The 26,470-nt window shown below is 49.6% G+C and overlaps 1 protein-coding gene across 1 annotated transcript; it reads left to right on the top strand.

Annotated features, from left to right (window-relative positions):
- Window positions 1-465: 465 nt before the first annotated feature.
- AKAP1 (A-kinase anchoring protein 1) lies at window positions 466-24,310 on the top strand. Its single transcript, XM_042829951.1, has 11 exons — window positions 466-529; window positions 12,317-14,004; window positions 15,921-16,054; window positions 17,149-17,275; window positions 17,849-17,976; window positions 18,732-18,909; window positions 19,267-19,417; window positions 20,075-20,142; window positions 21,605-21,678; window positions 22,482-22,547; window positions 22,665-24,310. The coding sequence occupies exons 2-11, from the start codon at window positions 12,342-12,344 to the stop codon at window positions 22,725-22,727; spliced, it is 2,652 nt and encodes an 883-aa protein (XP_042685885.1). The 5' UTR covers window positions 466-529; window positions 12,317-12,341; the 3' UTR covers window positions 22,728-24,310.
- The last annotated feature ends 2,160 nt before the right edge of the window (window positions 24,311-26,470 follow it).

Here is a 26,470-nt window from a genome sequence, read left to right on the forward strand (position 1 = left end):
GCTGTGAGGAACGCCGCCACTTCACGCTGAAACGAAGGCGAAGCGCCCACGGCCCGGAGCGCGGCGTTCCCCGCCCCGACGCCCCTTTCCGCCCGCCTCAGTCCAGCACCCAGAGGCTGCGGTCGCGCTCCGCCGGCTCGTGCTACCGGAACTTCCCCTCGGCAGCGAGGAGCAGCGTGGCCGACGGCTCCGACCGGGAGCCGCACCGCGAGACGTCGGGAGGAGCGCCGCAGCAGCGAATGGCGGCGGGCGGGGGCGAGGCCGCGACCCTCCTCATGCCGGGGCGATCGGGGCGCTCCTCGGGCGCCAGCTGGACGCGGTGCGCATGCGCGGCGCGCGGGCGGGGCGGTCCTCGGCGCCGCTCTCGCGAGAGGGGCGTGGCGCACGGGCGGGGCGCGGTGCCGTGCATGTCCCAGCGCGGCGGCCCGGCCGGGCGGCACGTGGGTCGGCGCGGGCGGGGGGCGGCGGGTGGGACCGGGACCGGCTTGGGCACCGGCGCCGGGAGGGGCAGCGCCGCGCCGGACCGTCCGTAAGTACCGCGTGCGGCCGGGTCCGGAACCCTTCATCCTCGCGGCCCTCCGTCCCGGGCTGTCAGCCGTCGGCCGCGGGCCCGGAGTTTCTGCCGCTCCACTCAGCCGGTGCCGGGGGTTCTGTGCCCGCCTCGCGCGCGGCCGTTTGTTGCGCTCTGGGGGCCGCAGAGGGTCCTGCGCGGCCGCGCCGAGCCCAAGGTCAGTGCCGTCGGCCCGGCCTGGAGGTCACCCGGCGACACCGAGCGGGACGGGGGGAGCCGCTCGGGGCCGCTCCGCACGGCGGCCGCTGTCCGCGGTGCCACTGTGTGCTGCGGGATCGCGGCGTGGCCGAGGCCATTCTGCTGCGTGTGAGGCGACGGGGCCTGGCCATGCTGCGGGCGTTCCCGATGGGAGCTGCCGCCGACCGCCGCCCGGTGCAACGCGCTTTTGCTCGTCGGTTCGTTTGTTTGCTTGCACGCCGCACGGACCGCACGTGGGAGCGCAGCGGTTGCATTCGGGTGCGTCGCTGCTCGCGGAGCTGCACTCGAACGTCTCGCTCTCCTGGGGCTCCTGCGCTGCTCCCACATCCCTTAATGAAGGAAGGTTCCGTTTACCGGGCAGGGCTTTGCCGCCTTCCGGAGCTCTGTGATGTCTCGACGCGGAGCTGGGAGCCTGGCGCGGTGCGGGCGTCCTGGGGAGGCGTTCCGTTGCGGTAGGAACCGAGCGGAGCTGCGGTCCGCCTGTCGGGGCAGGCGGCGGGGTGCGCGGTGTTTCCAGGGCCGCGCGCTGCCTTGCTGAGGCCGGCGGCTGCGCGCGCGCCCAGGAGCGTTATCAGAGCCGCTGTGGACTTTGAGTTGAAAGGAAATGGCTCGTTGCTGGGGAAAGTTGTAGCGAGAGAAGGTAACTTTATTTTTCTCGTGTTTACTTTGTCTGTGAATGATCTACTGAGCATGTGCCGGGAGGGAGGCCGGGCCGGGAGCCGTGGAGCTGCGCTGGGCTCCGCCCGCCCCTCTGCCGGAGCTCCCCGTGGGACGCAGTTCGGTGCTGAGCCTCCGTTGTCTCTAATGAGCTTCCTGGGTGCCGGATGAAGCAGTGCCGTGCCTGGCATCGGCTGATGCCTGTCTGTGATTCATTTGGCATGAAGGTAGCGCGGCTTCTCTCTGCGCACCTTCATTTCACAGCTTCGTTCTTGTTTGATTGGTTTGCTTGCACGTGCTGCCTACTGCGCAGAAGGAAACTCGAGTTTTAGTAAGCGAAAGGGAATACAAAACCTGTAGACTCAAACTGTGCTTGATGCTCCATAGAAGCTGCCTTAATGCTTCACTTGCAGAGCCTGTGCTGCTCACCTGGCACCTGCTGCTTGCAGTGGTTTGTGGAGCTCTTGAAGGACTCCCAACAGCTCTCATGAGGCTCTGTGCCATGGGGCTACGGGCTGATGGCTGTCAGATGTGAAACAGCTAATGTTGGTGGGGGCCTGTATGGGATAGTGCTGCAGGAACCCATTTTTGTACACTCTGGTGGCTGTTGCTTATTTAGGTTTGCTCTTGTTAGTCATGCTAAGCTTAGATACCCACTGGAGGAACCACATTCCTTAAAGCTCTGGAGATGCAATAGGGTGCTTGCATAGAGAGCTTTCCTCTCTTTCATCAACTGCCTTGAAAGCCTTGGGGTAAAGGCAGCTGCTCCACAGCGCGTGGGGTGAGGCAGCAGGAATTCCCCTCACCAAACACAGTGTGATGGCGGTACCTGAGGGTCAGACCCGGCAGTCTGTGGGCTCTGAGCTCCCCCCCAAGTTCTCCTGGGAGTCAGTGACAGCAGTGTGAGGCCTGCTGCCAAAGCTGCTCTACGCCAGGAGCCGTCGGCCTCTGTGTTGAGACTCGAGTTTACTTTGGAAGCACTGTAGGCTGACTTGGGGCATATTCAAGAGCGAGTGTGTTTGTGCAGTAGAAGAGCTACGTGAGGAGCATGATGCTCTGGAAGCAGCATGCTCTGCTTATTGCAGAATGGCCTGGATTGGGAGGGACCTCAAGGATCGTGAAGCTCCAACTCCCCCCTGCACCACAGGACTCTCGTGGCTCTGTGGCTCTTGCCTTTTATGTGTGCTTAACTGCTGTGAAAAAGTTATTTAGGATATTTCTAGTGTCCAGAGGGATGGTGAGCTCAGGATTGGTATCCCCAGGTGCCCTTAGCAACATCTTTAAGTCATTAAAAACCATTAATTATTTCTAATTATGTAATATTTCAAATCTAATGAGTGGCCTTTCTAAAATCCTGATCTCTAACTGCAGTGCTTCTGTGGAATGCTTCACACAAACGATTGGTAAAACTTGCAGCTGCCAACTTCAGCTTCTTTGAGGTGTCTGCAGGAGGTGCTGCGCTGCCTGCAAGGTCAGGCTGTTGAGTTTGCTCCTCGCAGGGGTTGCAGGAGATGGCATGTTTCCGTGTCAGTCACTGCTTTTGCACATGATCTCTTCAGCTGTCCCCTTTGTCAGCTTTGTTGCTGACCAGCACGTGGGCGCCCCATGCATTGCTCTTAGCAGAGGTGAGCTAAGAGGGAGATTTGAAGAGATTGTTCAAATTGTTCTTCAGCAAACAAACCTGTGCTTGTAGACCACAGGGGGGAACTGCCTGTGACCTCTGCTGCCACCTGGCAATGAGGATGAGAAACTTCCCATGTGCTCTAGCTGGTTTGGGCTCTGTAGGTATAAATAGCAGACCCTAGCAAGAGCTCATGATCTGTGTGTGCCTCTTGCACCAGTGCTTTAGCTGTGCTTGGGGATGTATCAATGGTTTAGAAGGCTGAAGTCTGGAACAAGAATTAGGGAGAAAAATCTCTCCATAAAACTCAGGGTTGTGATCCTGTATTTTTTGTCCCCTTTCCTTAATGAGGAGCCTCTTCTGTTCGTGAGCTTGGGATTTGTTCCATTTCCTGTTGAACTGTGGGGATAAGGACAGGTGTGGTGTTCAGGGTTGCAGGAAAGAAGTTTGCACATCCCAACTCCAAAATATTTCAAAGGAATAGCATACAGCGTCCTGTTTGCTGGCCCGTAAAAGGATGGGCAGTGTGTGTGCAGCTTGGGCTGCAGGAAGGTTGGTCTGTGTGCTGACTCCAGCAGTGGGCTGAAGTCTGGGGGAGCCGTCCTGTGCATGAGAACAGCCCCCAGCACAGTTGAGGCGAGGGCTTGTAGCTGCTCCTGTAATATAGATCAAAGCGAAGCTCGTCTCTCTGATTAGGTCTCAAGTATGTTGTATAACTTCTTGTAGCAAGCTTATTAATGCATAAAAGTCATCTTCCTGCTTGTTTGGTCTAAGTGTTTTGCTGAAACCTTTGCTGTTCCTTCCCACTGTGGGTGACTGTGGAGTGCTTTTTTCAACAGATGTTCAATATCCTGCCATGCACTTCTGAGGTTTATTTGCAGCGATCCCTAGGCACACAGCTTCCTTCTGAGCAACACCACCTCTTGCTGTTCTGTTTTAGCCCAGGTTTTGTTTTGAGAAGCACTCTGTCAAGGTCTTGTTGCGGTGAGCGCTATCAGTGCTGTGGTGTAAACCTTTCCGTTCTGTCTCCTTGAAAATTCAGGTCTGTTTTGTTGTGTGGAGTGCAGAGCACAGCGGAAGCCTTTGGTTAGTTTAGTCTCTGCTTCTGAGCGTTGTGTGTGCCTGGGTGTTGGAAATAAAGTGTGTGCCAGGCATTTTACTTCACTGATTGCTTAGATTGTCAACTGTAAACTGCACTTGCCGTGGACATTAGTGTTGCCCTTAGCAAAGGCTGAGTTTTATATTGATGTAGAAGCAAATACAAGGCATGTATGCATTGAATGTGTTTGTTCTGAAATTCAGGGAAGTAGTTTCCAAGCTGGGTAACAATGCAGAAAGAAGGAAAGATGCTAAAAATCTTTTTTTAATGATTGTAATATGTCAGTAGGTTATGAATGTAATAAAAGCAGCTTTGCCTGTACTACCAAGGAGTGGTTCTCTTGAGCATTTTATGAAAAATGCTTTTGAAAACATTGAGTTGCCCCTGGTGCAATGCGGGCCGTGCAGCAGGGACACAGCATGGCGTGCTGGCAGCTGCCCGCCTGGAGGTGAGTCCAGCAGGCAGGGAGGCGTTAGCACGGCCGGGCTGTGTGAGGCTGTGGAGTGGCAGGAGCAGAGAGTGGTCCTTGGCTGCAGGGAGTGGTGCTGCTCCAGCGGGGACATCTGTGCACAAGGGTGGGTGGCTCTGAATCCAAGGGCTTCCTCTGCTGCATAAAGCAGGGCGATAATGGGAAGGTTGTGGCCAATGTGCTAAACTTCTGGCTCACTTGAAGCAAAAGAGTGTTTGGTCTGGTTCAGAAGCAGACTCAAGCTGGCGAACTTCCTCAGATGTTTGAGGAATAGATGAGAAAGGTGAAACTGGTACTGATGAAGAGGTACAGAAGCTGTTTCACCTTTCTGGCAAAGCAGCCAGTTGACCTTGGCCTTCTCTGTGACGGAGGGCTCCCAGCGAGTCACCAGCGTGGCTGAGGAAACTGAATAATGAAACGAGAGAGCAGGAAGGTAGTAAGATACCAACTGTAGTAAGGAGCTTGATAACCTGATTGGGTTAATGTTAATTACATAGAGTAACCTGTGGCTTATTGCCTAGTGGGTGGGATCAGCTCAGGGCCTTGCATTAATCTGTGCAGCAGCGCAGGCAGGGAGGGCTGCTGATGCTAGTTGGTTGCGTATGCACAAGCTGCTTGGTGCTTTCTGAGACATCTGCAAAAAAACCATACAGTTTGGCAAAACTGATTCTTTCATTGTAAACCTCAGCTTGTATGTCCAGACAGGCAGCTCTGAGACCTGCCTTGGGCCTCGAAGTGATGCTGCTGGAGCTGCACAGCTCTGCTGGTCCAATCTCAGGTTCCTTGATGGGTCAGAAGCTACAGAAGCAGAGTTGTAGGATGAAGCAGTGATAAAGTTGGGCGGTAAGCACAGCAGCTTCAGCTGCAGAGGAAGGGAGTGAGCTATTGTAGGAACATCAGTGGAGCTGATTACACCAAAAGCAGTCTTTATCTCTGAGATAAAAGCAGCCTGCTGTTGGTGTTTCATGTTCCAGAGCTCTAGTTTAGCTCTACAACAACCAGCTTTTTCAGCGTCTTGTTTGTCATAATAACCTCTCTGCAACTAGGACTCACTGTTTTTTTTAGTACTTGAAGATTGTAGAGTGGCTTTCTTAATAGTTTCCATCCGTAGGAAGACAGCGCTGTGAGCTGTGCAGTTGGTAAAGGGAGGTATTGCCTCCGGAGCATCCCCTGCTGCTCTTGTGTCCCAGCGCTGGTGTTAGTGGCAGGAGTTGCTGCAGAACTCTTCACTTTAATTAAGCACAGAGAAACTCACCTGTTCACTTTTTTTTTTTTTTTTTTAAGTACATACCATCTTGTCTGAGATCTGCCTGCCTGTCTCCTACCTGCCGTTGGCTCCTTGCTGCTTCTGAGTCACATCTCCTAAGCTCTCAGCTCTGGGTGGTGGATGTTCTTTCTGAATGGTACGCTGCCCTGGGAGGAGAGGCTGGGACAGACAGGAGTCCGAAATGCTGCGATGTCCTGCGGTGCCTCGGGTGGGTGACGCAAGGGTGGCCTGGGGATGTGGCAGCTGGCTGTGGCTTCACGGCCCATCCTGTGAGGTTCATGTTGGGCACCACTCATTGCAGCCTGACCTGCAGCCTCCCGTGGAGGCATTTGGGCACTGGAGGTGGCAGCTTGGGTTTGTCACCTCTGTGCTGCTCCTGTGCAGCACTTCCTCTGTTCTTCCAGTTCTTTAGGTTTTTGTCTACTCTTGTTCATCTGCCTCTTACGAGGCAGAGCGTGTGCTGCAGGTTATTTTTAGCATGGAAAGTTTTAAGAGGCCATGTAGCTTTAGCTGAGGCAGCCTTGCCCAGTGTTCTTTCACCCAGATAGTATTCATTTTCCAACTGCTGTATCGCTAAATGCAGGGCTTGCTGGGAGGCGTCCCAGCCTTGCTGGGAAAGCCATACATGCAATATAGCTGCCTGCTGGCTCTGGTCAGGGCAGTACTGAGAGCTCCGGCTGTGTCCCATCCTGCTGGTGGGCTCTGGGTGGGGGACCAGGCTGTGGGGCAGTGCCCCCAGTGCAGCTTCCTGTGCTCCAGGGATGGCTGTGCTCTCCTCTTGGGCCTTAGGAATGAGCTCTCTGGCTTCCCTGCAAAGCTCGTCCTGCAAACATTTCTAACCTTATAAGGATGCGTGCACTGAAGGATTGCTTGGCCTGGCTGGAGGAGCAAGGTAGCTTAAAGCCACTCTGGGACTCTATTGCAAGCCAATGGAATGAGCTGACTGTCCTCGCCTTTTTTTTTTTTTTTTTTTTTTTTTTTTAAGGTAGGTGAGCATGTGTGCCCATCCTTGTCCTTATCTTCCAGGTCCTCACCAGGAGTTCTCCATAAATCAAGTCAGAATGTGACCTGGATTGCTGCCTTCTCTGCTGTCCTAATCCCTTCCAAGGGCAGTGCTCAGCGCGGAGCAGCGCCATGCGGAGCTGCGGCTGGGCCTTGATGTGAGCTGTGATGTTCAGAGCGGACTCCTGAGATGCCGATGGTGCGAGCCTTGTTGTGTGATGGCTCCTCTTGGTGCAGGCAGAGCAGAGCCAGGCAGCAGTGCTTGGTGCTGGCTCTGGTGCTGGCACGCTGATCTGGGCTGAGGCTCTGGAGCTGCTGAGCTTCTCCCACGGGCTCCTCCTGCTGTGAGGGCTGCAGAGCCAGGCCCCTCCGTTCTGGCAGTGCTCGGGGCCGTGTGACTTGACAAGCTGCCATCTTGTGCCCTGCTGCTGCTGGGGGAGGCTGCGGCGCTCAGCCCCCTGTGTGTAAACGGTGCCATTGCCACGTGTGCCCAAACGGTCGGATGAGCAATGGGGAGAGGGCTCTGTCACTCTGGAACATGTTGGAAAATGGATGTGGCTTTAGGAACTCTTTCAGAGATGAAGGATGAGTATGTCTGTACATTCTCACACCTTCTGCAGCGCGGTCCGGTGTGCAGCCTTTGCTCAGTTGTGTGCAGCCACGGCCCTGCCTGGCAGCTGCCAGCCCAGTGTGGGGCGTCCATGGCCCTCCTGTCTGTGGCAGAGCATCAGTGGGAGCAGCACGCAGCACTTGCTGAAATGAGTCCAATGGCAAGCCAGAAATTAAACGGGCTCCCAACGAACACTCAGCCGAAGCGCCAATTCCCCTTGATTTAAATATCACAGAAGAGCAAAAATCTTTATCTTAAGTGATTGTACTGTTCAAAATAACTCTTGGAAGTGTTCTGCCTGCCAGGCTGGGGCAGGCCCGACCCCGTAGGGTATCCTGCTGTTCTCTGCTGCACTGCAGAGCTGTGTGGGACTGTTGTGTGTGTGGTTGATGCAGCTCTGTAGGGATGGATCATAATGGCACAGTCTGTATGGGGGAGCTTGCTGGGAATGGGCTTCTGTGAGCTACTTTAATTTGAGTTTGTGGTATGAGACAGCTTGTGGGGTGGTTCTGCATTAACTATGACAAACTTAAGTGGACAGCAGAGGAGCAGCAGCAGTGGCTCACAATGTCCCATTGTGCTGCAAACCTTTTGTCTTAGCAGTGTGCAGGCTTTCCAGTGACCAATTTCAAAAACAAACCACAACAAAAAAAAAAACCCTCCAATCAAAATCCAAATTACTGCACAAAACTGTGTTGTTTTTTCCCCTCAATTCCAAATCCAAAGCGTGCTAACCAAAACATTATTCTCAGCCACGAGCTCTGCTGCCTGACTGCAAGGAGGTAACTCCTGCAGAACGAATCAGAACTGCCCGGCGCACACAGCTTCCACTTCTGCACAGAACAACGTAAAAGCCTCATTCATGAGGTACAGGAGGTGTTAGTGCTTTTGTTAAATCATATCTGCATTGAACCAGGAGGTGAGGCTGGTGACTGAGCCAGCTCAGCTAAGGTTGTGAGTGTGGCTGGAGGAAGAGGTGTGAAAAGTGCAGTGAATATTGGCTTGTCTGGGACCTGAATGCTCAGAGCTAGGGGGAGGTGTGTTTTTGTTCCTCAGCTCCTCGTGAAGACTGGGAGGGTTGTACTTGGAAGCTGCAGTTGGAACACTTGCTCTGATAATCATTTTTTTCCAGTGGAGACAGACTAAGCATAGTCTACAGGCTGGCTTAATTATTTTTTCTTCTCTAAGAAATATTATGCTTCTCAAAGGGAACCAGATAATGCTCTTGCAGTGGGTGGCTCCCGCTTCTGTGGCTGCTATCTCCTGAAAAAACAGGTCTTATTTGTGTCGCTCATTGGTAAAAGTCGTGGCCCGGTTGGAGAAAAGTCTGATGTGTGTGGGTATGGTCAGGCATGTCGTGTTTTGCTTTAATTCCTGCTCAGGGAAAATGTAAACTGTGAGTGCTGTGCCGCGAGGCTGTTGTGGGAGGCAGGCAGCGGTTTGGTTTTTGTTCCAGCTTTCCTTAAGGAAAGGCATGTCGGCCCTGCCTCGCAGTGCGGGGATGGTGACTGGGGAGTGTGAGGGCAGTGTGGGTGCCAGCAGCGTGGGGCAGGGAAGAGCTGGTGTGCTTCCTGCAGGGAGGGAGGCGGCTTTCATCTTGCTGAAGTTCAAGGGTGGCAGCTGTTCACCAAGGCAGTTTGTGTAGGTGTTTGGCAGACTTTGGGTCTGGGCTCCTAAGTAGCGGGGTCTCTATCCAGGTGGATTCTGCTGGACAAGTATTGCTGCTTAAGGGGTGTTAGAGCGTACTTCCCACCTTTGCTTCTTGAAATTGCTCATTGAGGGATCCCTGAAGGTCTGAAGTGGTGCTGTCTGGCTCATGGGCTCTGGGTGCTGAGCTGAGGTGCGTGGAGTTTGCCTGCCCTTCATCGGGGCAGGGTTTGGAGCAGAGCAAGATTGTGGGCCAAGCCTCAGTCCACAGTGCAGAAGAGGCCTCCCTGTCTGCAGCAGTGCTGGAAGCAGGGCAGCCCAGTGAGCCCACGCAGCATGCACAGTTCTGCAGGTCTGCTGCTACAGTGCCCTGGGAGTGCCAGGGCTCCTGGTAGGTGTGATGTCCCTGTTGGGCAGGAGGTGCACCCAGCTGGGCTGCAGGGAGCTGTGCACTGCAGCAGTGCTGGCACAGAATATGGCAGCTACGCTGAAAATCCCTGGTGTGGGCCCTCCTGTCTTCAGGAAGCAGTGGGGACACAGGGTGCAAGTGCCATGACCCATCTAAGAGCAGGGAGTGCACAAGCCACCTGTGTGACCTGGACACTCGTTAATGTGGTGGAATTAATTCACAGTGATGTTTGTCTTTATCCAAGCAGCATGCTGATACAAAGAAGCAGCAAAGTGCTGTGTGCCATCTTGCTTACTGCTCTATTTATAGACATGAAAGCATGCTCTGAAGTTGCTTCAGTGCTTCAAAAACCCACAGAACCCCTTTTAACAAAGGCTGAAACTGCAATTAAGAGGTTCAGCATGTTAGAAATATGTCGTGTCCTGGATTCTGGTCATAGCATGAACACAACTGGGCGATGAGCAATGTGGGAGGATGATGTGCTGTGCTGGGCCCTGGAAGGCTGCATGCTCATGGTGCAGCCCTGGTAGTGCTGTCCCTACCTCAGAGCTTCACATGTGATGAGAAGCTGCTGCTGAGGCATTTAGCGTGTGTCCCTTTGCTGGCAGTCCCTGTGCAGATGGGTAGATATGTTTCCAAATTTCACAGGATCTTTCCATAAGTGTGTGCAATGACTGAAGCTGTGAACTCATGATGTTGTGTTCTTGGACACGTGCTGAGTATTAAGAGGCCTTTGTTGCTGGCAGTGAAGGCAGGATACTCCATCTATCAGTACTTGTCTCAAGCTGACACAAAGCCTACACATCTTGAGTGGTGTCCTTGGCTGGAGCAGCCCTGAATGTAGTCTCTTCCTGCCTGCCTGTTAATAGTGGCACGAAGACTGTGATTTAGGTGGTGTAGGAAAGCTTTGAGACGATCCTGCTGCTCACCATAATGCATCAGGAGCCATGTGCCTTTGCAGGCTGTGTGCAGCTTAAACCCAGCCGGAGTTCCCATGGTGTTAGAGGTACTCAAGGCTGCTTTGCTTGTTCTCCCTCTGTTGTATTGTGAAATTGAAGCAAGTGAAATAACAACTGTTAGTCTCACTTTGCTCCTCTTGAAGAGGGGCAAGGTTCAGTTTTTCAGGTAGAGTGGTAGGATGATTCCTGTTGAAAGGCTTCACAGAACGAGCAGTGGGATTCTTCTAACGTGAATAAAAGAGCTGCTGCCCTGGCGACACAGAACCCTCTGCTGGAGCACACACCCTCTGCCTTCAAGAAGGCAGTGGAAGGCCTGGAGGCCCCTTGCCCTGTGGGGTGGTCGTGGCTTTTTGACTCGTCAGTGCATGGCAAGCTGGGGATTCGGCTGCTCTGTGTGTTCAGAGCTCATTTTACCTGGCTGAGCACTTTATGTACTCCTTAGGGCCAAGAAAGCATGCTACGGCTGGCTTACTTGCATCCAGTAGCTACCTCTACAGGCTCTAGGGTGCTTTGTGGATCCTTGGCATGCTGCTGTCTCTGTAGCCTGAATTCCTTGGGGTTATCTTCAACTGCAGGCCTTCCTGTTCTACATTGGTCATGTGGCCGCATAAAAGCTTGCAAATGTTGTTCGTCTGTCTCAGTCACTAAACGATTGAGGTCGGGTTGCAGAGACATCCCAGACACTTGTGGATCAGAGCCCGTCCTGCAGCGCCTTCTGTTAGCGGTATCCCTGGCATCGCTCTGCAGCAGGGCAGAGTAACTCTCTCCTGCCCGTGTTGTCCTCTCTGCTCGGATGTGTGGTCGCATCCAGCTGGTCTTGTGACGCCTGTTGGCTTGGGGGTTGCTTTTTCCAGAGAGGGGAACTTGCCTGTCTTAGCGCTGTAACCTGATTTAGTGCTGCAGTTCTCCCTTTATATAGCTCTGTTCTTTTAGCAGAAACCACACTGCAGACAGATGGGCAATAAGATCAGTGTCAGCCCTCCCATCTGCTTAGCTTGCAAATCCAGTGATTGATGTATGGCGTGGAGGGGTCTGCAAGTTCTGAGTGGACTTACTGCCCCTTTGTTCTTAATGAATGCCCATCCTGTGATGGTAATAGCTAGATAAGAGGAAGGGTAGGGTTGTTTTTGTGGTTTTTTTTTTTTATGGCTGTGTTGGGCTTCCAGTAGAAAGGCACTTCTGGCTACTGCAGATCCTAGCATCATCATGAGGGAGCAAGTGCTCCTTGTTCATAAAACAATGGATCAGCTGCATAGTGCTCTGCTGCACCTCCAGAAGTGCCAGGTTGGGCCGAGTGCCGTGCGCTGCCCTCCTGCAGTGATGTGGGTGAGGAGGTTTGTGAAGCAGTTCTCCTTTGGTTTCTCACATGTAGTAAGTCACTGGTGTTTGTCAGCCTACAAAATGCTTTTGGGAGCGTGATGCTGTCCTCAAAGCAGAGAGCTGGGGAGACCTGTGGTGTATCAAGTCTGAGCTGCTGAGTGCTTGTAGTATGGCCATGCTGGGAACTCAGCCTGGTGCAGGAGAAATGTGCTGTGTGGGATGCTGCCCTGTGTGCAGCGCTGACCCGCAAAGGCAAGACGGGAGAAAACATGAAGCTGTTGGCCAGGATAAATTCACTGGTGAAAGCTGACCAGATATCCCTACTGCTAGGTGAGGGTTGTGTTCCTAGGTCTGCTGATAGCGCAGAGATGTGAATTTAAAGCAGCTGGAAAGCAGCCCTGTTGTGCTAATAGAAACAGCTCAAGGTATTTGTGAAACTTCTCATTGCCTTTTCTGTATTTTAATGCCATTTTTGTTCCCTTTCTAGGATTTAATTGCTGAGGCTTTGTAAAATGGCTTTACGCTTTCGCACTTTCTTCCCGTACGCCATACCTGGAGTGCTGGCACTTCTTGGCTGCTGGTGGATCTATTCCCATAGAAAAAAGCATCCAAGCAACCGTAACAGACAAGCAATAGCTATTGCAGAAGAAAAGCAGAAAGAACTGCCAGAGAATGATTCACCACCCAAAACAGAAGCATGTGTTCCTCAAAGACTCCCTCTCTCCCCAGAAGAGGAACGCCCAGAGAATGAAACCTCGACCTCCCTGCTGCTGGCAGGGCCCATGACGCCCTCTCTTATGCGTCAGACTCGCGAGAGGTTAGATTTCTCACGGGACCTTTCAGCCCCAGCAATAAGGACAACTCAGCCCAGCACCGTTGAGGACGACAGTGAAAAACTAGAAATTAAAGGTTCTCAAGATGAAAGCAGTGTCCCTGCTTGTGTTTCTCTCCCTCTGATCTCAAAGAGCGCTAAATATCATAGCGATGCTGCAGTCAGCCCTGAAGAGGATTCAGGCTCTAGTGCAAACCAATCTACATGCCCATCAGCATCGCTGGTGCTGACACAAGGGTCTTTGGGAATCACGGAAGAGATCAGCAATGCAGAGCAGTCAGATGAGTCTTCATTTAAGCCCCCTAAGGAAAGCCAGATGCCAGAAATTGCGCTGTCGGATACTGGCTGTGTGACAGCCCTTCACTTGGGATTGGAGAAGGAAGCCGATACCCCACAAGCCATTCTCTCTAATGAAGTTGTATCGAGTCACCAGGATTCTGCAGTTAGGATGTTATCAGACAGTTTGGAGTCTGCCTGTTTGGAGCAATCTAGGGAAGAAAAGATATCTGAGTCGAATGACAGTACTGTACCTGTGTGTCAGGGGGAGGACACGCATGCAAAAGGAAATGAATTGGAGAGAGAGAGGATCAGAGGAGTGAGTTTGGACAAGGAAGAAGTTGAGAAAATCGAGCAAGTAGCAATACAAATAATTTCCAAGGTCATTTTGGCAGCAACTGAGGAAGTGCTGTCTGGTTCTGTAAGCGATGTGTCCAGTCGGATCTGCCAGGCTGCAGCCAGCCGAGTTGAGAGACCTCAGGAGAGAGCAAGCACTGTTTCCTCTGATCAGCTGCTTGCAGGAGAAGCTGGAGGAGCGGATGAGAACACAGCTCTTAAGAGCGATGCTGCGGTACCAACGTCCCTGCCAGCAGAGGAACATGATCAGTGTGTGACATATTCCAGCTGTTTAGCACTTGGTCATTTGTCTAGCCCGGTTCAGGGAGACACACAAAACCGCCAGGAAAAGAACTGTGTGCACAGTGAGTCCCAAAGAGTTGATAGAACTCTTGTGGCAAGCCATGGAGGATCGCTGGGGAAGTCATGCTTGGTTATGGAGGACTCTGGGTGCAGCATGTGTGCATCTGAAGGTGGGACAAGTGTGGAGGACCCGTTGCAGAACACAATGCTGTCTGTCGCATCAGGCCAGCATTCGGACTTACTGAGCACATCTACAGCCCAAGACACTTCTGCTGAGCAGAGCTCAGAACCAAGTGAAAAGCCTCCTACCCTGAAGCTACCTGAAGACAGCAAAGTGCCATACAGTAACGGGACGCTGAAAGAAGACGGTTCAGATTCACGCCATGAGGGTAACTGGGCAGCAGAGATGGATGGAGATCATTCAGGAGGTAAAGGATTTGTAAAGCTTCCAACAAAACATGGTGAATAAACATTTTGTGGGCAGTAACACCTTGCTTCACAACACATTCAGATAATTCCTTTTTCTACTTAAATTTTCCCCAGCAGATGAATATTCAGCCTTCTTTTTCAGATGGGTGTCCCAAGTGTTAGCTGGATGTTCTACATGCCACGGAATCACAGGGTTCTGTGATGTGTTGCAAAGGGATGAACAGGGTGATTCCCTTTCAGCACATTGCTTGCTGTCTAAAGCGAAGCGCGTGAGTGTCCCCATGAAATGGTGTGACTGGATGTAGGTCAGGCGTTGAACACCTTACTGGTTTGAAACTTGCTAATGCAAATGGTTTCTGCTCCAGTTCAGGCAACTCACTCTAGTAAGCAGTGAGTTCTTATCTCCATTTGTGGGCTGCTTCTGGAGGGAGGCTGTAGGGCAGGCTTCTGAGGTGCTGCCGGGTGAACCAGCGAAGTGCTCTAATAAATCCTGATAAAATCAGTTGGTTGGAGACCAATTACCCTGAAGCCTTTTTTGCCTGGAAGAGTAGGTGCACGCCAGGAATTCTCAACAGGCAGCTATGCTTGTGGAGATCCTCCATCTGTCTCTGTATTGTTTTTGCCTTCTAGATCCTGATGTATGCCTGGCAGAATGCAAAACTGTCTGAGCAAATGTTGACCCATGTGACCTTGAGGATGGGTGTTAAAATCCTTTAGGATCCTGTGGCGCCAACAGCTCTTAATGACAGGATGTCTTGTAATCACTGCATAGTAGGGTTGCTGCTTGTTGCAAGACAAGGGTCGAGTTTGCCAAGAATTAAGGATTAAACCCACAAAACATCCTCACTAGTGAGAATAACTATGGGAAGAGAATGGTTTTGCCTTGCTGTCAGTGCTGATGTGATGGAAGATGTAAGAACGAGTTGGGAGCCTGCTGATAAATAACAAGAGCTGAAAGCTCTGTGCTAAAGCTGGAAGCTGGGGAGGAAGGATACAACAGGTAAAGTTGTTAATGTGACTGTTGGATAAGAGGTCCTGCTGCTGACCTTCACACCCTGGCTGTGTGATTTCAATCTTCCTCCTTGTCTGGAGAGTCCGTGACAAGCAGCTGTGCTGTTTGTCTTTGACTTTCTTGGCATTTGTACTGTCTTACTATTTGAGATGTAGCAAACGTAAAGTAGCTGTTCAGTTACTTTTCTTTTTGGTCTTGTACTGGATGGTGTTCATGTTCCTGTGTGTTACTCTGCAGGAAGGATCAACTTTGTGATACACTGATCTAGTGTATCAACAAGGAGACTGTTTTTCCCCTTACCAAGGGAAACCTTGATATCGATGGATGGCTTGGGAACAAACCATAGCTCAGCTTTGGAGCTGTGTTTCTTTAGGCATATGAGATATTAAGGCAGGAGGCAGTTTGGGTGTGCTCAGGATTCACTGCAGCTCTTGTTCAGGCAGGAATGTGATATGAAGCAGACAAATAGGTTGTGTGTCCCTCCCTGTGAGGAGCCCTGTGTAAGCCATGGGGAAAATGCAGAGTATCTTTCCACAGCAGTAGCTGTGCGTTGATGCTAACATAGCTCGTATTCAGCTGGTAGTGGTGACTTTAGTGTCCTGTCTCTGTGTAAGGTGTCACCCTGTTTGAAGGACTCATGCTGAACTCTGGCTTCCTACTGTTGTGTTTCCAGAAGTACTCAGGTTTCTTTCCAGGAACAAAAGGAAACTGTTTAGACTGTGTGTGGCAGGGCTTGATCTGTACTGAAATGCTGCAGAACTCAGTGCAGGAACACATCACGTGAATCCACATAAGAAAAGCTCAACCTAATCTCTCTGCAAGATGACGTGTTCTCATGGCCTTCTGTCTGGAAGCTGGGTGGATTATGGAAGTAATTGGAATGCTGGTGTGTGTGTTTTGTAGGTTCGGATGTAAATAGCATGGATTCTGTGGACAGTGGCTGTGCCCTGGGGAAGACAGAGACCCGCCAGAACTCTAAGCCAGGAGGAGAATCCAGCAAGTCCGACCTCACTATCTGGGAAATCGAGGTTCCAAAGGTAACCAGCCACCAGCCCATCGTGCTTCTTCCCTGCCCTACATAGCGATCTTCTGGTTCTTGCGGTCTGGTAGTGGCTCAGTGCCATCCCAAGGAGATCGACAAATAAACAAGGATTTAAGCATTTAGCTCCTGTTGCAACTGGTCAGGAGTGAAGAGCCTGTACACAGCTGTAACCAAGAGGCACGTAAGGTCTATACCCAGGGTAATGTTGGGTGTTAAAGTCTTTACTCCCCATCTTCCACCCCAGCCTGTTAGTGCGCTGCTTCAAAAGTGTTTTCAGAATGGCTTGAGAGTACAAGGTTTTTAAGAGCAGGTGAGGATTCGTTTTTCATTGTGTAGGAGAACCATGTTTTAACAGCCTGCCTAAACTCACAAACAGAATGCTGATCTGAGCTGTTCTGTGGAGCAGTTCGCATCTGTTATTATAAAAAGTTTTCTTTTGGATTTGAGAGAGAGGGTATGGTTTTGTGGGCTGCGTTCATCCCCTTTCTCCTACTTCGTGTATGCAGTCACCCATGGCTACTGTACACATCGTTGCCCTTGCAGTTCTGCTCCTCAGCAGACCTAGATGCTGACAGTCAGTGAAGTGAAACAGCAGCTCTGTCAGGATAAGCATGCTGCTGCCTTGAGTGCAAACTGCACAGCTGCTCCAGAATTGTGTGGTCCAGCACTTGATAGCCTGATTTACTCCCTTTCAAATCTAGTTAGCTTGTGTTAAAACTGACACATGCTTTGTTCAAAATATACAGTAGTATGTTGAAAACAGTGCCCTAAAAATAAAAATACATCCAGTCTGGTAGGAGATGTTCTTTCACTTGCTGTAGGAAGGCAGTAGCCTTTATCACATTCAGTTTTGTTTTCATGGTTTGTTTTTTTTTTTACAAGATGTGTCAAAACAGTCAGTACCCGCTGATCAGTATCTGTACAAACTGCCTTACCTTACTGCAGACAAACAGAACTGGCCCAGTGCTGCTTTGCACTCATCCTGCCTGGCCCTTTGCACACAGGGAAGTGGGAATGTGGGTGAAAGAAGGCAGTGCTGTTTGATCTGTTTATCTTCCTGACTGTTGCTTTCTTATCTCTTTTGTAAAGCATTTAGTTGGCCGCTTGATTGGCAAACAGGGGAGGTATGTGAGCTTCCTGAAGCAAACATCTGGTGCCAAAATTTATATCTCAACACTACCTTATTCCCACGACTTCCAAATCTGTCACATTGAAGGTAAGATGTAACTATTCATGGTCTAATACCTAGCTTGTGGGTTGTAGTTAGATGGGCAAGGAATTTAAAACAGTTTTACAGGCTTAATGAGTCCAGTGCTCGACAAAACTTTTCTGCTCACAGATAGTGCTGTTACAGTAGAGGTGTATACCAAGTCACCTGTATCCTAGCACATGAACTCTCTATTTTAGAGGTGCAGTTTAACATCCTCATTTGCTGTAGTTTGTAACTGGTATCTTTGCAGGATCACTTAGTGTTGAGAGAGGAGCTAGGGGACATGCATTGACAAATGGACTCTGACTGTGTGGGAGTTACACTTAAATGTGGCTGAAAAAATCGTAGTACACTGTGAAATAGGTCACCCTGGAGGCTAAAGCTGTTGAAGTGATGGCCTGACAACCTGAGTTGCTCACGATGGCCCCAGCGTCAGATTTAGTGGCCAATCTATTAATTTTCTAGAAACTGTTGATATAGCCTAGGAAGTTTCTTGTAGGTGTATTGCTTCACATAGGATACACGTACGTCCCCAGAATATCTCTACAACAGACTCTATGCTGGACTTTTGTCTTCCAGGTTCCCAGCATCATGTAGAAAAAGCACTGAGCCTTATTGGCAAGAAGTTCAAAGAGCTGAGTCTCACCAACATCTATGCTCCACCTCCACCATCATTGGCGCTTCATTCCCTCCCTATGACTTCCTGGGTAAGCCCTGCTTTGCTGGCTCTGGTGGCATTATGGTGCCTAATTGCATTTGGAGAACACTCACACCTTAGCGTTTCATAAAGTGATTTTTTTGCTTTTCTTGCTGCTTTTGCTACAAGGTACTTAGAAACACTGCTTGCATTGGGCATCTAGTAACTGTGCACATGTCTCTGTGGATGTGAAGACAGGCTTTGTTCAGGAAGACTGAATTTAATAAAGTTAAAGGCACTTACGGTGTATTTTGAGCAGACTAATGCTTTGTGTTCTGGGAAGTTGCCCAGCACAGCAGCTCTCTGGTAGGAAGGGCAAACTAACTTCTGAAACAACCTCTGTGACAAATCTTAGGCAGCCCCTGCAGAGATTGCATTGATGTTAAAAATCCTGTGGGCAAGGCATCCTTGGGAGTTGTACAGCATCAGTAGTGCAGCATGACTTGACCTACATCACTGCTGACTCTCTCTAATCTTTTGTGTAGTAAGTCCCACAGCTGCTCTGTGCTAATAGTCGTTCTGTGCACAAGATGGGCCCCTTCCCAGATGTGATTCCCTTTAGTGTAGAGTAATGCTGGGTATTTTTCTGGTTCTGATCCAAAGCAGCCTTTGGAAGTCAACTACCAGAATGTCATTGTTCTCCCACCGGTGGCTGTTAGCTTTAGGAGTTGCTCATAGAACAAAGAATTAAACAGTGTCTCTAAATGTGATTGAAGCTTATGTGACAGTCAAAGCTGATGAGTATTTCTCTCCTTCCTGTGGTAGTTGATGCTCCCAGATGGAGTCACTGTAGAAGTGGTTGTGGCCAACCAAGTCAATGCAGGACACATGTTTCTACAGCAGCATACACACCCCACTTTCCATGTCCTGCGTAGCCTGGACCAGCAGATGTATGTCTGCTATTCTCAACCTGGAATTCCAACCCTGCCAACACCTGTGGAAGGTAAATGACTTGGACACGATGTGGAGTGGGGGGTGCACCACAGGGAAGGAGTAATCAGCGCTTGCTTTCCTTGTTGGAGACAGCAAACCTTGCTGCTAGAGGCTGGAACAGAAGTGGATGTCTGCATAGAATGGCATTATAGTGGCTGAGATTTAGTGGTAAAATGCATTTCTCTGGTCTCACCTGCAGGCCTTATCTGTTGGGGATGTGAGAGGTGTTGAAAGAAAATAAAAGCAACGTAAGCAATGCTGTTGAGTCTTTGTGAATAACTGTGCAGTACCGCTAACACGTAAAGTGCTGTTTTCCAGCAATCTGTTAATGCTGAGCCTCTCTTCTCTGTGCTCTTCCTCTTTGCAGTTGGTATTATTTGTGCTGCTCCAGGCCTGGATGGGGCATGGTGGCGGGCACAAGTTGTTGGCTACTTCAAAGACAGCAGTGAAGTGGAGATCAGATACGTCGACTATGGAGGATATGAGAGAGTGAAGATTGACACACTCAGACAGATCAGGTCTGTAGCTCCTCTTCCACAGCCTCGGGCAATATCTGGCTTCAGTCTGCGTCAAAAGCATCCATCCAGTTTGAAACACTGAAGGATATTTCTCTGCTGAAGTGGGAGATGGTTAGATGGTTTGTCCCAGCAGTGGGTGTGGACTTCTTGGCTGTGTGGTAAACCCTTGCAATTTCTTTCCTCCTCCCTTCAAAAAAAAAGCCATGTGACTTCTGCCGCTTCAGCTTGGAAACTGAGCAGAAGGATGCCTTCCAGAGTCTGTCCCATCAATTAATGGTGCGTTAATGTACTGTTAATCAATGAGGTAAGACTAAAATTCAGATTCTGTATGCTCCATCCCCATTGGCTGGGAATGCTGCATACAAGCCTGTTAAATACTTAATTGTTTCAGAAAGAGTGCCCAATGGCCTGGAGGTAAGAAGCATAGGCTGTTACGGAGCTGATATTTGCTTGGAGCTCAAACGGACGTGGCCTGTTAAGCAGGCAGTTCATTGCTTCTAGTTAGGTTGTTGGTGGAATGGTTGGATTTTTTTTATTTGGCCATTATCAGTTGTAAACCAAGTTCCTATTAGAGCAGTTGATTAATCAATATCACCTTAAAGAATACAGAAGTAATTTGAAGCCACGTTCTTATTTTGAACTTATTCTCTTCTTAAGGTCTGACTTTGTAACACTACCTTTCCAAGGAGCAGAAGTTTTACTGGACAACGTGGTGCCACTTCCAGGTAATGGAGCTCTTGAGCTATCACTCATATTCCTGCTGCAGGTTTAAATGCACACCAGCTGTGTGCAAGCAGTGATTGTGTAAACTTGTCCCTCCTATTGCAAGTGCAGCCTCTGAAGTGATGAGATCAAGGATTGGAGATATTATATTTTATTGTTCTGGATCTGCTAGTATGACACAATCTGTCTTACTCAGGAGGAAGATAATAAATATCCATACTCTTTTTTTCTCTATAGAGGAGAGAATGAATTGCTGTCCTAAACAGCAGTGTGGCAGGACTGGCAGGATATAACTGAAGCAGCTGTAATAATTCTGCTGCCTTCTGACATAATGTAGCTGTAAATGCAAACTTGGTTTTCAGTCTGCTAGACAAATACCAGGTATTTTCCTGCTGAAAAGACTGATGTACACATTCTGCCTTGAAAAGACTGCCCTCCAAGCGCTGTGTTGTCAGTCTCTGCCTAGAAATGCTTGCTGTGTTTTCAATTGTTTCTTCCCACCCCCTGGTGGCAGGCTCTGGCTTTGCTAGCAGTAAGTAATGTTTGCAGTACTGATGTCTAAAATCCTGCCCCCCTGGGTGCAGAAGGGGTGCAGGGGTGGGCAGGGCAGGTTTTAATCACTGGAACTTGTGGCTGACGGGACTCCAGTGCTGGCTCTGCCAAGGCTGTAGATGGACAGCAGGGTTTATGCTGCTGCTAGCAGAGGTGAGGGGTTTTCACGTGCCTTGAGGAAATCTGCCTCCTTATTCTGGAAGTGCAGGGAATTCCTTTGTTTCTGGAGATCATCTCAAGATGGGGAACACAAAGAGGAAGCTTTATTTTGTACCCTTTAGATAGGAAATGAGCAACTTTCTTCCAAAATGGAAACACCTCTGTCCTGTCTCATCTTTGCTGAGTAGATTTTAACTTAATTGGCTGGAACATGAGAGTTTTCTGTTGCATGATGTATGTGGAGTTTGCAGTAGTACCCCAAAAGCTGTGCAAGTTGTGAGGTTTGGGCTGCAAGTGCTTGCAGAGTGTGTTTGGCACCATTCAAGTACCAGAGCCAGTGGGACAAATGTTTCAGAGCTCCTGTATATAGCATTGCATGCTGCAGGGTCAGGAAAGGCCTGAGGCTCCTGAGCTTAGTTCATTAAGGATCAAAATATTAATGACAGAGGTACTGCAGAAGAACATTTCTGTCTTTAAAGCTTCCTAATTCATCAGCCGCTTGTGTTCACGTTAACTTAGCTAGTGGCTTTGAAAAGCACTTCATCCTCTCCCTTCAGCAGCACAGCAGGCATAGTTCTTGTGATCTCCAGCTTAATAGACTGGTTTCAGCAAATGCCTGCAGCAGCAGTAGGTGAGGATTCTCTCTGGCCTAGCTTATGTGGGAGGTCAGACAAGATTAGATTAATGGTGCCTTCTGGACTTTAAAGCCCATGAATGTCTCACTTGTTTTCCCCTGTTCTTTTCTTTCCAAAGATGAAGATCACTTTTCATCAGAAGCTGACGCTGCTGTTAGTGAGATGACCAGAGGGGCAGCACTGCTGGCGCAGGTACATGAGAGCTGTCTGGAAAAGACTTGCTGATGATTTTACTGCTGCTGTTATCCTCTGTACCCCTAGTACAGTGTGTGTATTAATCAGAAAGAGTCCAGAACCTGTAAGCCTGGCTGCTGGGCAAGATTCTTTTTGAGAAGCCTCAGTTCTTGAGAACAGGCTTGTGTAGCAACCTTGTATAGCATCACCACTGCACAGGACTGTGTGCCTCGAAGAGATGCACAAAGAAAGGGGCAAGAATTCCCTTTTGTCAGCTGATGCGGACGGTGAGGGTGGATGCATGAATGGGCTTATGGAGCCAAAGTGGGCTGTAATGCAGCAGATTAAGCACTGCCTGCCCTGCCAGCCTGCAGTGTTCTTGCCATGCTGACACACAAGATGTGGCCTGTGGCTGGTTGGAGAGAGAAGAAGGGCTTCTGGTGGAGCTCGTGGGCTTCCGTGCAAAGTACTAGGTCTTACTGAAGGGGACTTTACCTCTTTTGAAGTGCTTCTAATACTGGCTGTAATTATCCATGTAAACTAATTGAAATGAGATGAGTGGGAAGCTTGATAGTGTTTGTGATAGCTTTATAGCTTCCTTTGGCTTAACACAGTGCTTAAAGGCATCAGTAATTCTGGCAAGGGTGAAGATTTGAGCAAATACAGTAAACTTGCCAGCAGTACCTCAGCTGTGTGGTGGCAGCAGCTGTTTCGTCTGGTCTGCACATGGGTTGAGGAACTGAGTGTCATGCAATGAATAACACCAGCTTTGCATCTATCATGGATGAGACCCAACTGCTGCACACGTTTTCTGTTTCCAGGTCACGAATTATGACAGTGCAACAGGTCTGCCACTGATACAGTTGTGGAGTATGATGGGAGATGAGGTATGCTGCCATACTGCTGTTTAACTTGTTTCAGTTTTGGTTATGCACGCTGCTGATTCGGAACTTGGCCTTTCTTGTTAGTGGTTTATTCATCTTTCTTTTTTCCCCTTTCTTCAGGTGGTGTCAATAAACAGAACTCTGGTGGAAAGAGGATTTGCTCAGTGGGTTGACAACTACTAGCGGTGTCCTAGATGCCTCGACAACTTTTCCTAATGGGGAAAAAAAAAAATCCTGTTTTGCACTGTTACAATTCGGTTTGGCAACCTCTTACAGAACATCTGTTTACACCTGCCTGCAGAGTTTTGTGGTCCATTGAAAACTGTTTTGCTCAACTGTTACCATTTCATTAGAAGCACATACCTCATCTCAGTGAAAGGCAGGGTGTTAAAAGCCATAAGGAGAGACACTGTAGCTTTAAGGCAAAAAATCCTCCCTGGCCTCTACTTAAAAGGCAAAAGCCTTTAAAATCCTGGGGCTTCCTTGAAGCTACCAGACGCCCCTGAAATGTTAGCAGTGGCTACATTTGTGTTGAAGATGTATAGTACCCCATGAAGTTGGTGTCTGCTTTTCCTGGAAGTTACAGTGCTTGTCCTTTTTATTTTTTTAACAGGCTCTGCCTGTGAAATTAATGAATGTTATTAAGGAACTTACCGTTCAGTTAGGGATTTTTCTATATTGTGCCACTGACGTGCATAAATTGCATTCATCTTTTATCTTCTTGATGCCAGGAGGTTGGTGAGCTGCATTTGTTGCCCATATTGTGCCCATACGTCCCGCTGCGATCATGCTTTTTATGCTTGATATGCTTAAGGAAGAAATGCTTGAAGTGCAGGATACATTACCACTACAATTTTGCTCTGAAATATCATGTATTTAAAGAACTGATTGCCAAGCCTAATTGTAATTTGTATTTTTCTAGCTGTGCAAGTCTGTAAATATATATAAAAACATTGTAATATTTTGTACAAGAAAAACACTGGAAACAAAGGGAACTTTACAGAAACTTTTTCACACCAAAATGTCCTATGTAGGTAGAACTGGTTTGGAGTGCATTAGGGTAGCCAACGTATTTGGAGCATCTGGAGATGGGAGTGTTTCTGCTGTACTGTACACAGGATTAGCATTCCCGTAGGTTGCTGTCTGGTTTGAATTGTGGTCACTGCATTCTTTGCTATGTTGCTGTACAGACCTGTTTAAAAAAAAAAAAAAAAGTAACAATTTGGCATTAATATTGCAGTGGTGTTCTCTCTCACAGTTTTTTTGTTTTTTGGGTTTTTTTTGCTCCTTTTTAGATTTATTTGTGTCGCAAACTTACAACATTTTTTGCCCAAGTAATTTAAGCTGACTTAATGCTCTTAAGCACATGGCCTCTAATGTGTATCACTTTAGATAGGTATTGAGTTGGGATTTATTGCTGGTGGAGAAGATACTTGCCAGGCAAATGATGTAGTCAGGGCCTCCCAGGTTTTTTCAGGTGGATTCAAAGGTGTCTTTACATCCAGTGAGCTCATGTGTCAGTACAGTGCACGCTTGGATAACTGCCTACAAAAGCATTTGGTCCAGTCCCTTCTGATATGTTATGATTATTATATCCTTTCTTGAATTTTCTCCTATTTGGCGCTTATGATTTAATGTTCATATTTGCAATAATTTCCAATGGAAACTAAATTTGGTAATTCAGTTAAATCTATAAAACATATATCCTTTTGGAATGTTTCTTTCCATTTCAATTAAAGCTCAAATTTTAAGCCGTCTTAATCGAACTGTGATGACTAAGAGCCTTCATTTCTAGAACTCTTGGGACGTAGGGTGGGGAAGAAAGCTCTGGGACAAGCAGGTGAGGTACGATGGCTTTTCAACAGATACATAAAGGTCAAGCTTCAAGTCTCCTGGTTTTGGGTTTGTTTTTACTTCAAATTTTGTGAAAGAACTGAAAACTGGACGTAACCTTGTGGTTGCTTTTAAAATTGCTTTTTAGAAAGCCTTCGTTTGAGCAGTGGGACTCACAGCTGTTGTATACATGCAGTGAATTTACCCTGTGACTCAGGAAGCTGCTCGGCCCCACGTTTGTGTTGAAAGCTCCCAAATAGGATGGGTGTCATCCTATTGTGCAGAGACAAAACCTCTTTAAAACACTGACAAGTTCATTATTTGAGCCAAGGAGAGCAATGATGTGGCTGGGTATCCCAGTGAATAGTTTGTCCATACCTGGTACCAGAGCACCCTGCAATTGGTCAGGTATTTTTTTGGCAGCAGGATGTATCTGTGCTTTCTGAAAGGAAGAGAAATGAAGGCACTGAATGAGCTGACTCTGAAGGTAGCACAAAACTAAGAGTTAAACTGGAGAGTATTGCCTTTGTGAGTGCATACATATTTACAGACTATTTAGTTCAAAGTATCAGCCTTCCTGGTCTCAAGGTTTAAAACCAGTCTGTCGGGTTCATTGCAGAATACACACAGTCTGTGGATCCTGCGGGCTACACCTCGGTGCTGTGTAGGCGAGGACAGGAGACAAAGCATCTTGATGCTGGGAGGTGTAGTGGTTTGGAAGCATGCAGAGTTCAGCAGTGTCTTTCCTTGCATCTCATTGCAGAAGGTGAGTTTCATTTCATGAGATTCCTTGGTCCTTGCAGTCACACTCAGCATCTCTGAGGGATGGCTCTGCCATGCGATGTGGTCTCCCAGGTAAGCAGCTGGTGGCAGGTGCTGTGGGTGGTTATCATTACTGCTTCCTAGCACACCTTAGAGTGGTGGGTGCTGGCAGCTGTGCAAGCACACAGCTCTGCCCCAGCTGCAGGCTGGAGTGGCTGGTTCAAAGTGCCTGCCTGTTGTCTCTTTCTAGATGTCAAATATGGAGAATACAATTTAGCCTGGCAGTTGAGAGGCGCTATTGCCATCCCAAGGTAATGCAGACACTGCAGTTTTTAGATCTAAGCGAACAGAGCTCCCGTGGCTGCTCCCACATCCTGGAGCCTGTGGTCGTTGGTTTCAAACCAAGCGCAGGTTAGCCTGGAAATGTTTGGTTTTTTTCTCAGGATCTTGAGAGGAGCTCTGGACTTCCAGGTCTGTGCTCATGCTATGGCTGTGTACTCACTGCACCTAACTATGAAGTTCAGCTCCTCTTCACGCTTCCCCGGCCTCGTGGGGCCATCAGCGATCTGCTGCAGTGGCCGTGGGAGCTCTCCTCTGTGTCTGCTCTGCATCTTTTGTTTTCCTCAGGCTCAGCAGCACAAATGTCTTCCCGTTCCGTGTTTGTGCAGTAGCGAGTGGAACACTGGACGTGCAATTACCGAAAGAGGCAGGTGGTAGGGGCGAGCAGCGAGGCGGTGTGCCCTTCCTCGAGCCGCCCCGGGTGCCGCGCTGTTGGCCGGAGCTCCGAGCAGCGCAGCTGGGAGCGGTGCTGGGGAGCAGCCGCGAGGCAACGGCGCGGCGCTCAGCGCCCGCACGGCCCGGGGCCGCCGCAGCGCCTTCCTCGGAGCTGCGGTCAGCGCGGCCGAATGGCGGCCCGCGGGTAAGGAGCTCCTGGGCGGGAGGAACGGGGCGGCCCGTGGGCCGGGACGGAGAGGGGGGCCGGGGGCTCAGGCTGACGGGAGCGAGGCGGGCAGGTTGAAAAGGAGCGGTTGTCTGCGGCCCGGGCTCCGCGGTGCCGCCCCGTTCCGCGCGCGGCGCTGCCCACTTGCGGCCTCCGTGGCCGCTCCCGGCGGCGGAGCCTCGGCTCTGAACCGTGCGGAGGGGCTCTCCCTTTGAAAGGCAGTAATTTTATTACGGGTGGAATCAATGAGGTCTCCGGAGACGCCTGATGGATCACTTCCTTCTGGAGTGCTTCCTGCCTGCGGGCCGGAGCAAAGGGCTCTGTGTTGGTGCAGATGGAGCCCGGCTTTTGTCTTTGGGGGTGGAAGCCTTATTGATGGTTGTTCTTTTCC

This window comes from Centrocercus urophasianus, unplaced genomic scaffold, assembly GCF_019232065.1.
Source record: "Centrocercus urophasianus isolate 14NV4802_14NV808 unplaced genomic scaffold, USGS_Curo_1.0 seq_33, whole genome shotgun sequence".
Lineage (NCBI taxonomy): Eukaryota > Metazoa > Chordata > Aves > Galliformes > Phasianidae > Centrocercus > Centrocercus urophasianus.

What these genes read in the sequence shown, in the direction of transcription:
- AKAP1 (XM_042829951.1), top strand. Translation starts at nt 12,342, where the DNA reads ATGGCTTTACGCTTTCGCACTTTCTTCCCGTACGCCATACCTGGAGTG. An exon ending in GGATGGAGATCATTCAGGAG is followed by an intron (nt 14,005 to 15,920) that starts GTAAAGGATTTG and finishes TGTGTTTTGTAG; the next exon opens with GTTCGGATGTAAATAGCATG. An exon ending in GACACACTCAGACAGATCAG is followed by an intron (nt 19,418 to 20,074) that starts GTCTGTAGCTCC and finishes TCTCTTCTTAAG; the next exon opens with GTCTGACTTTGTAACACTAC.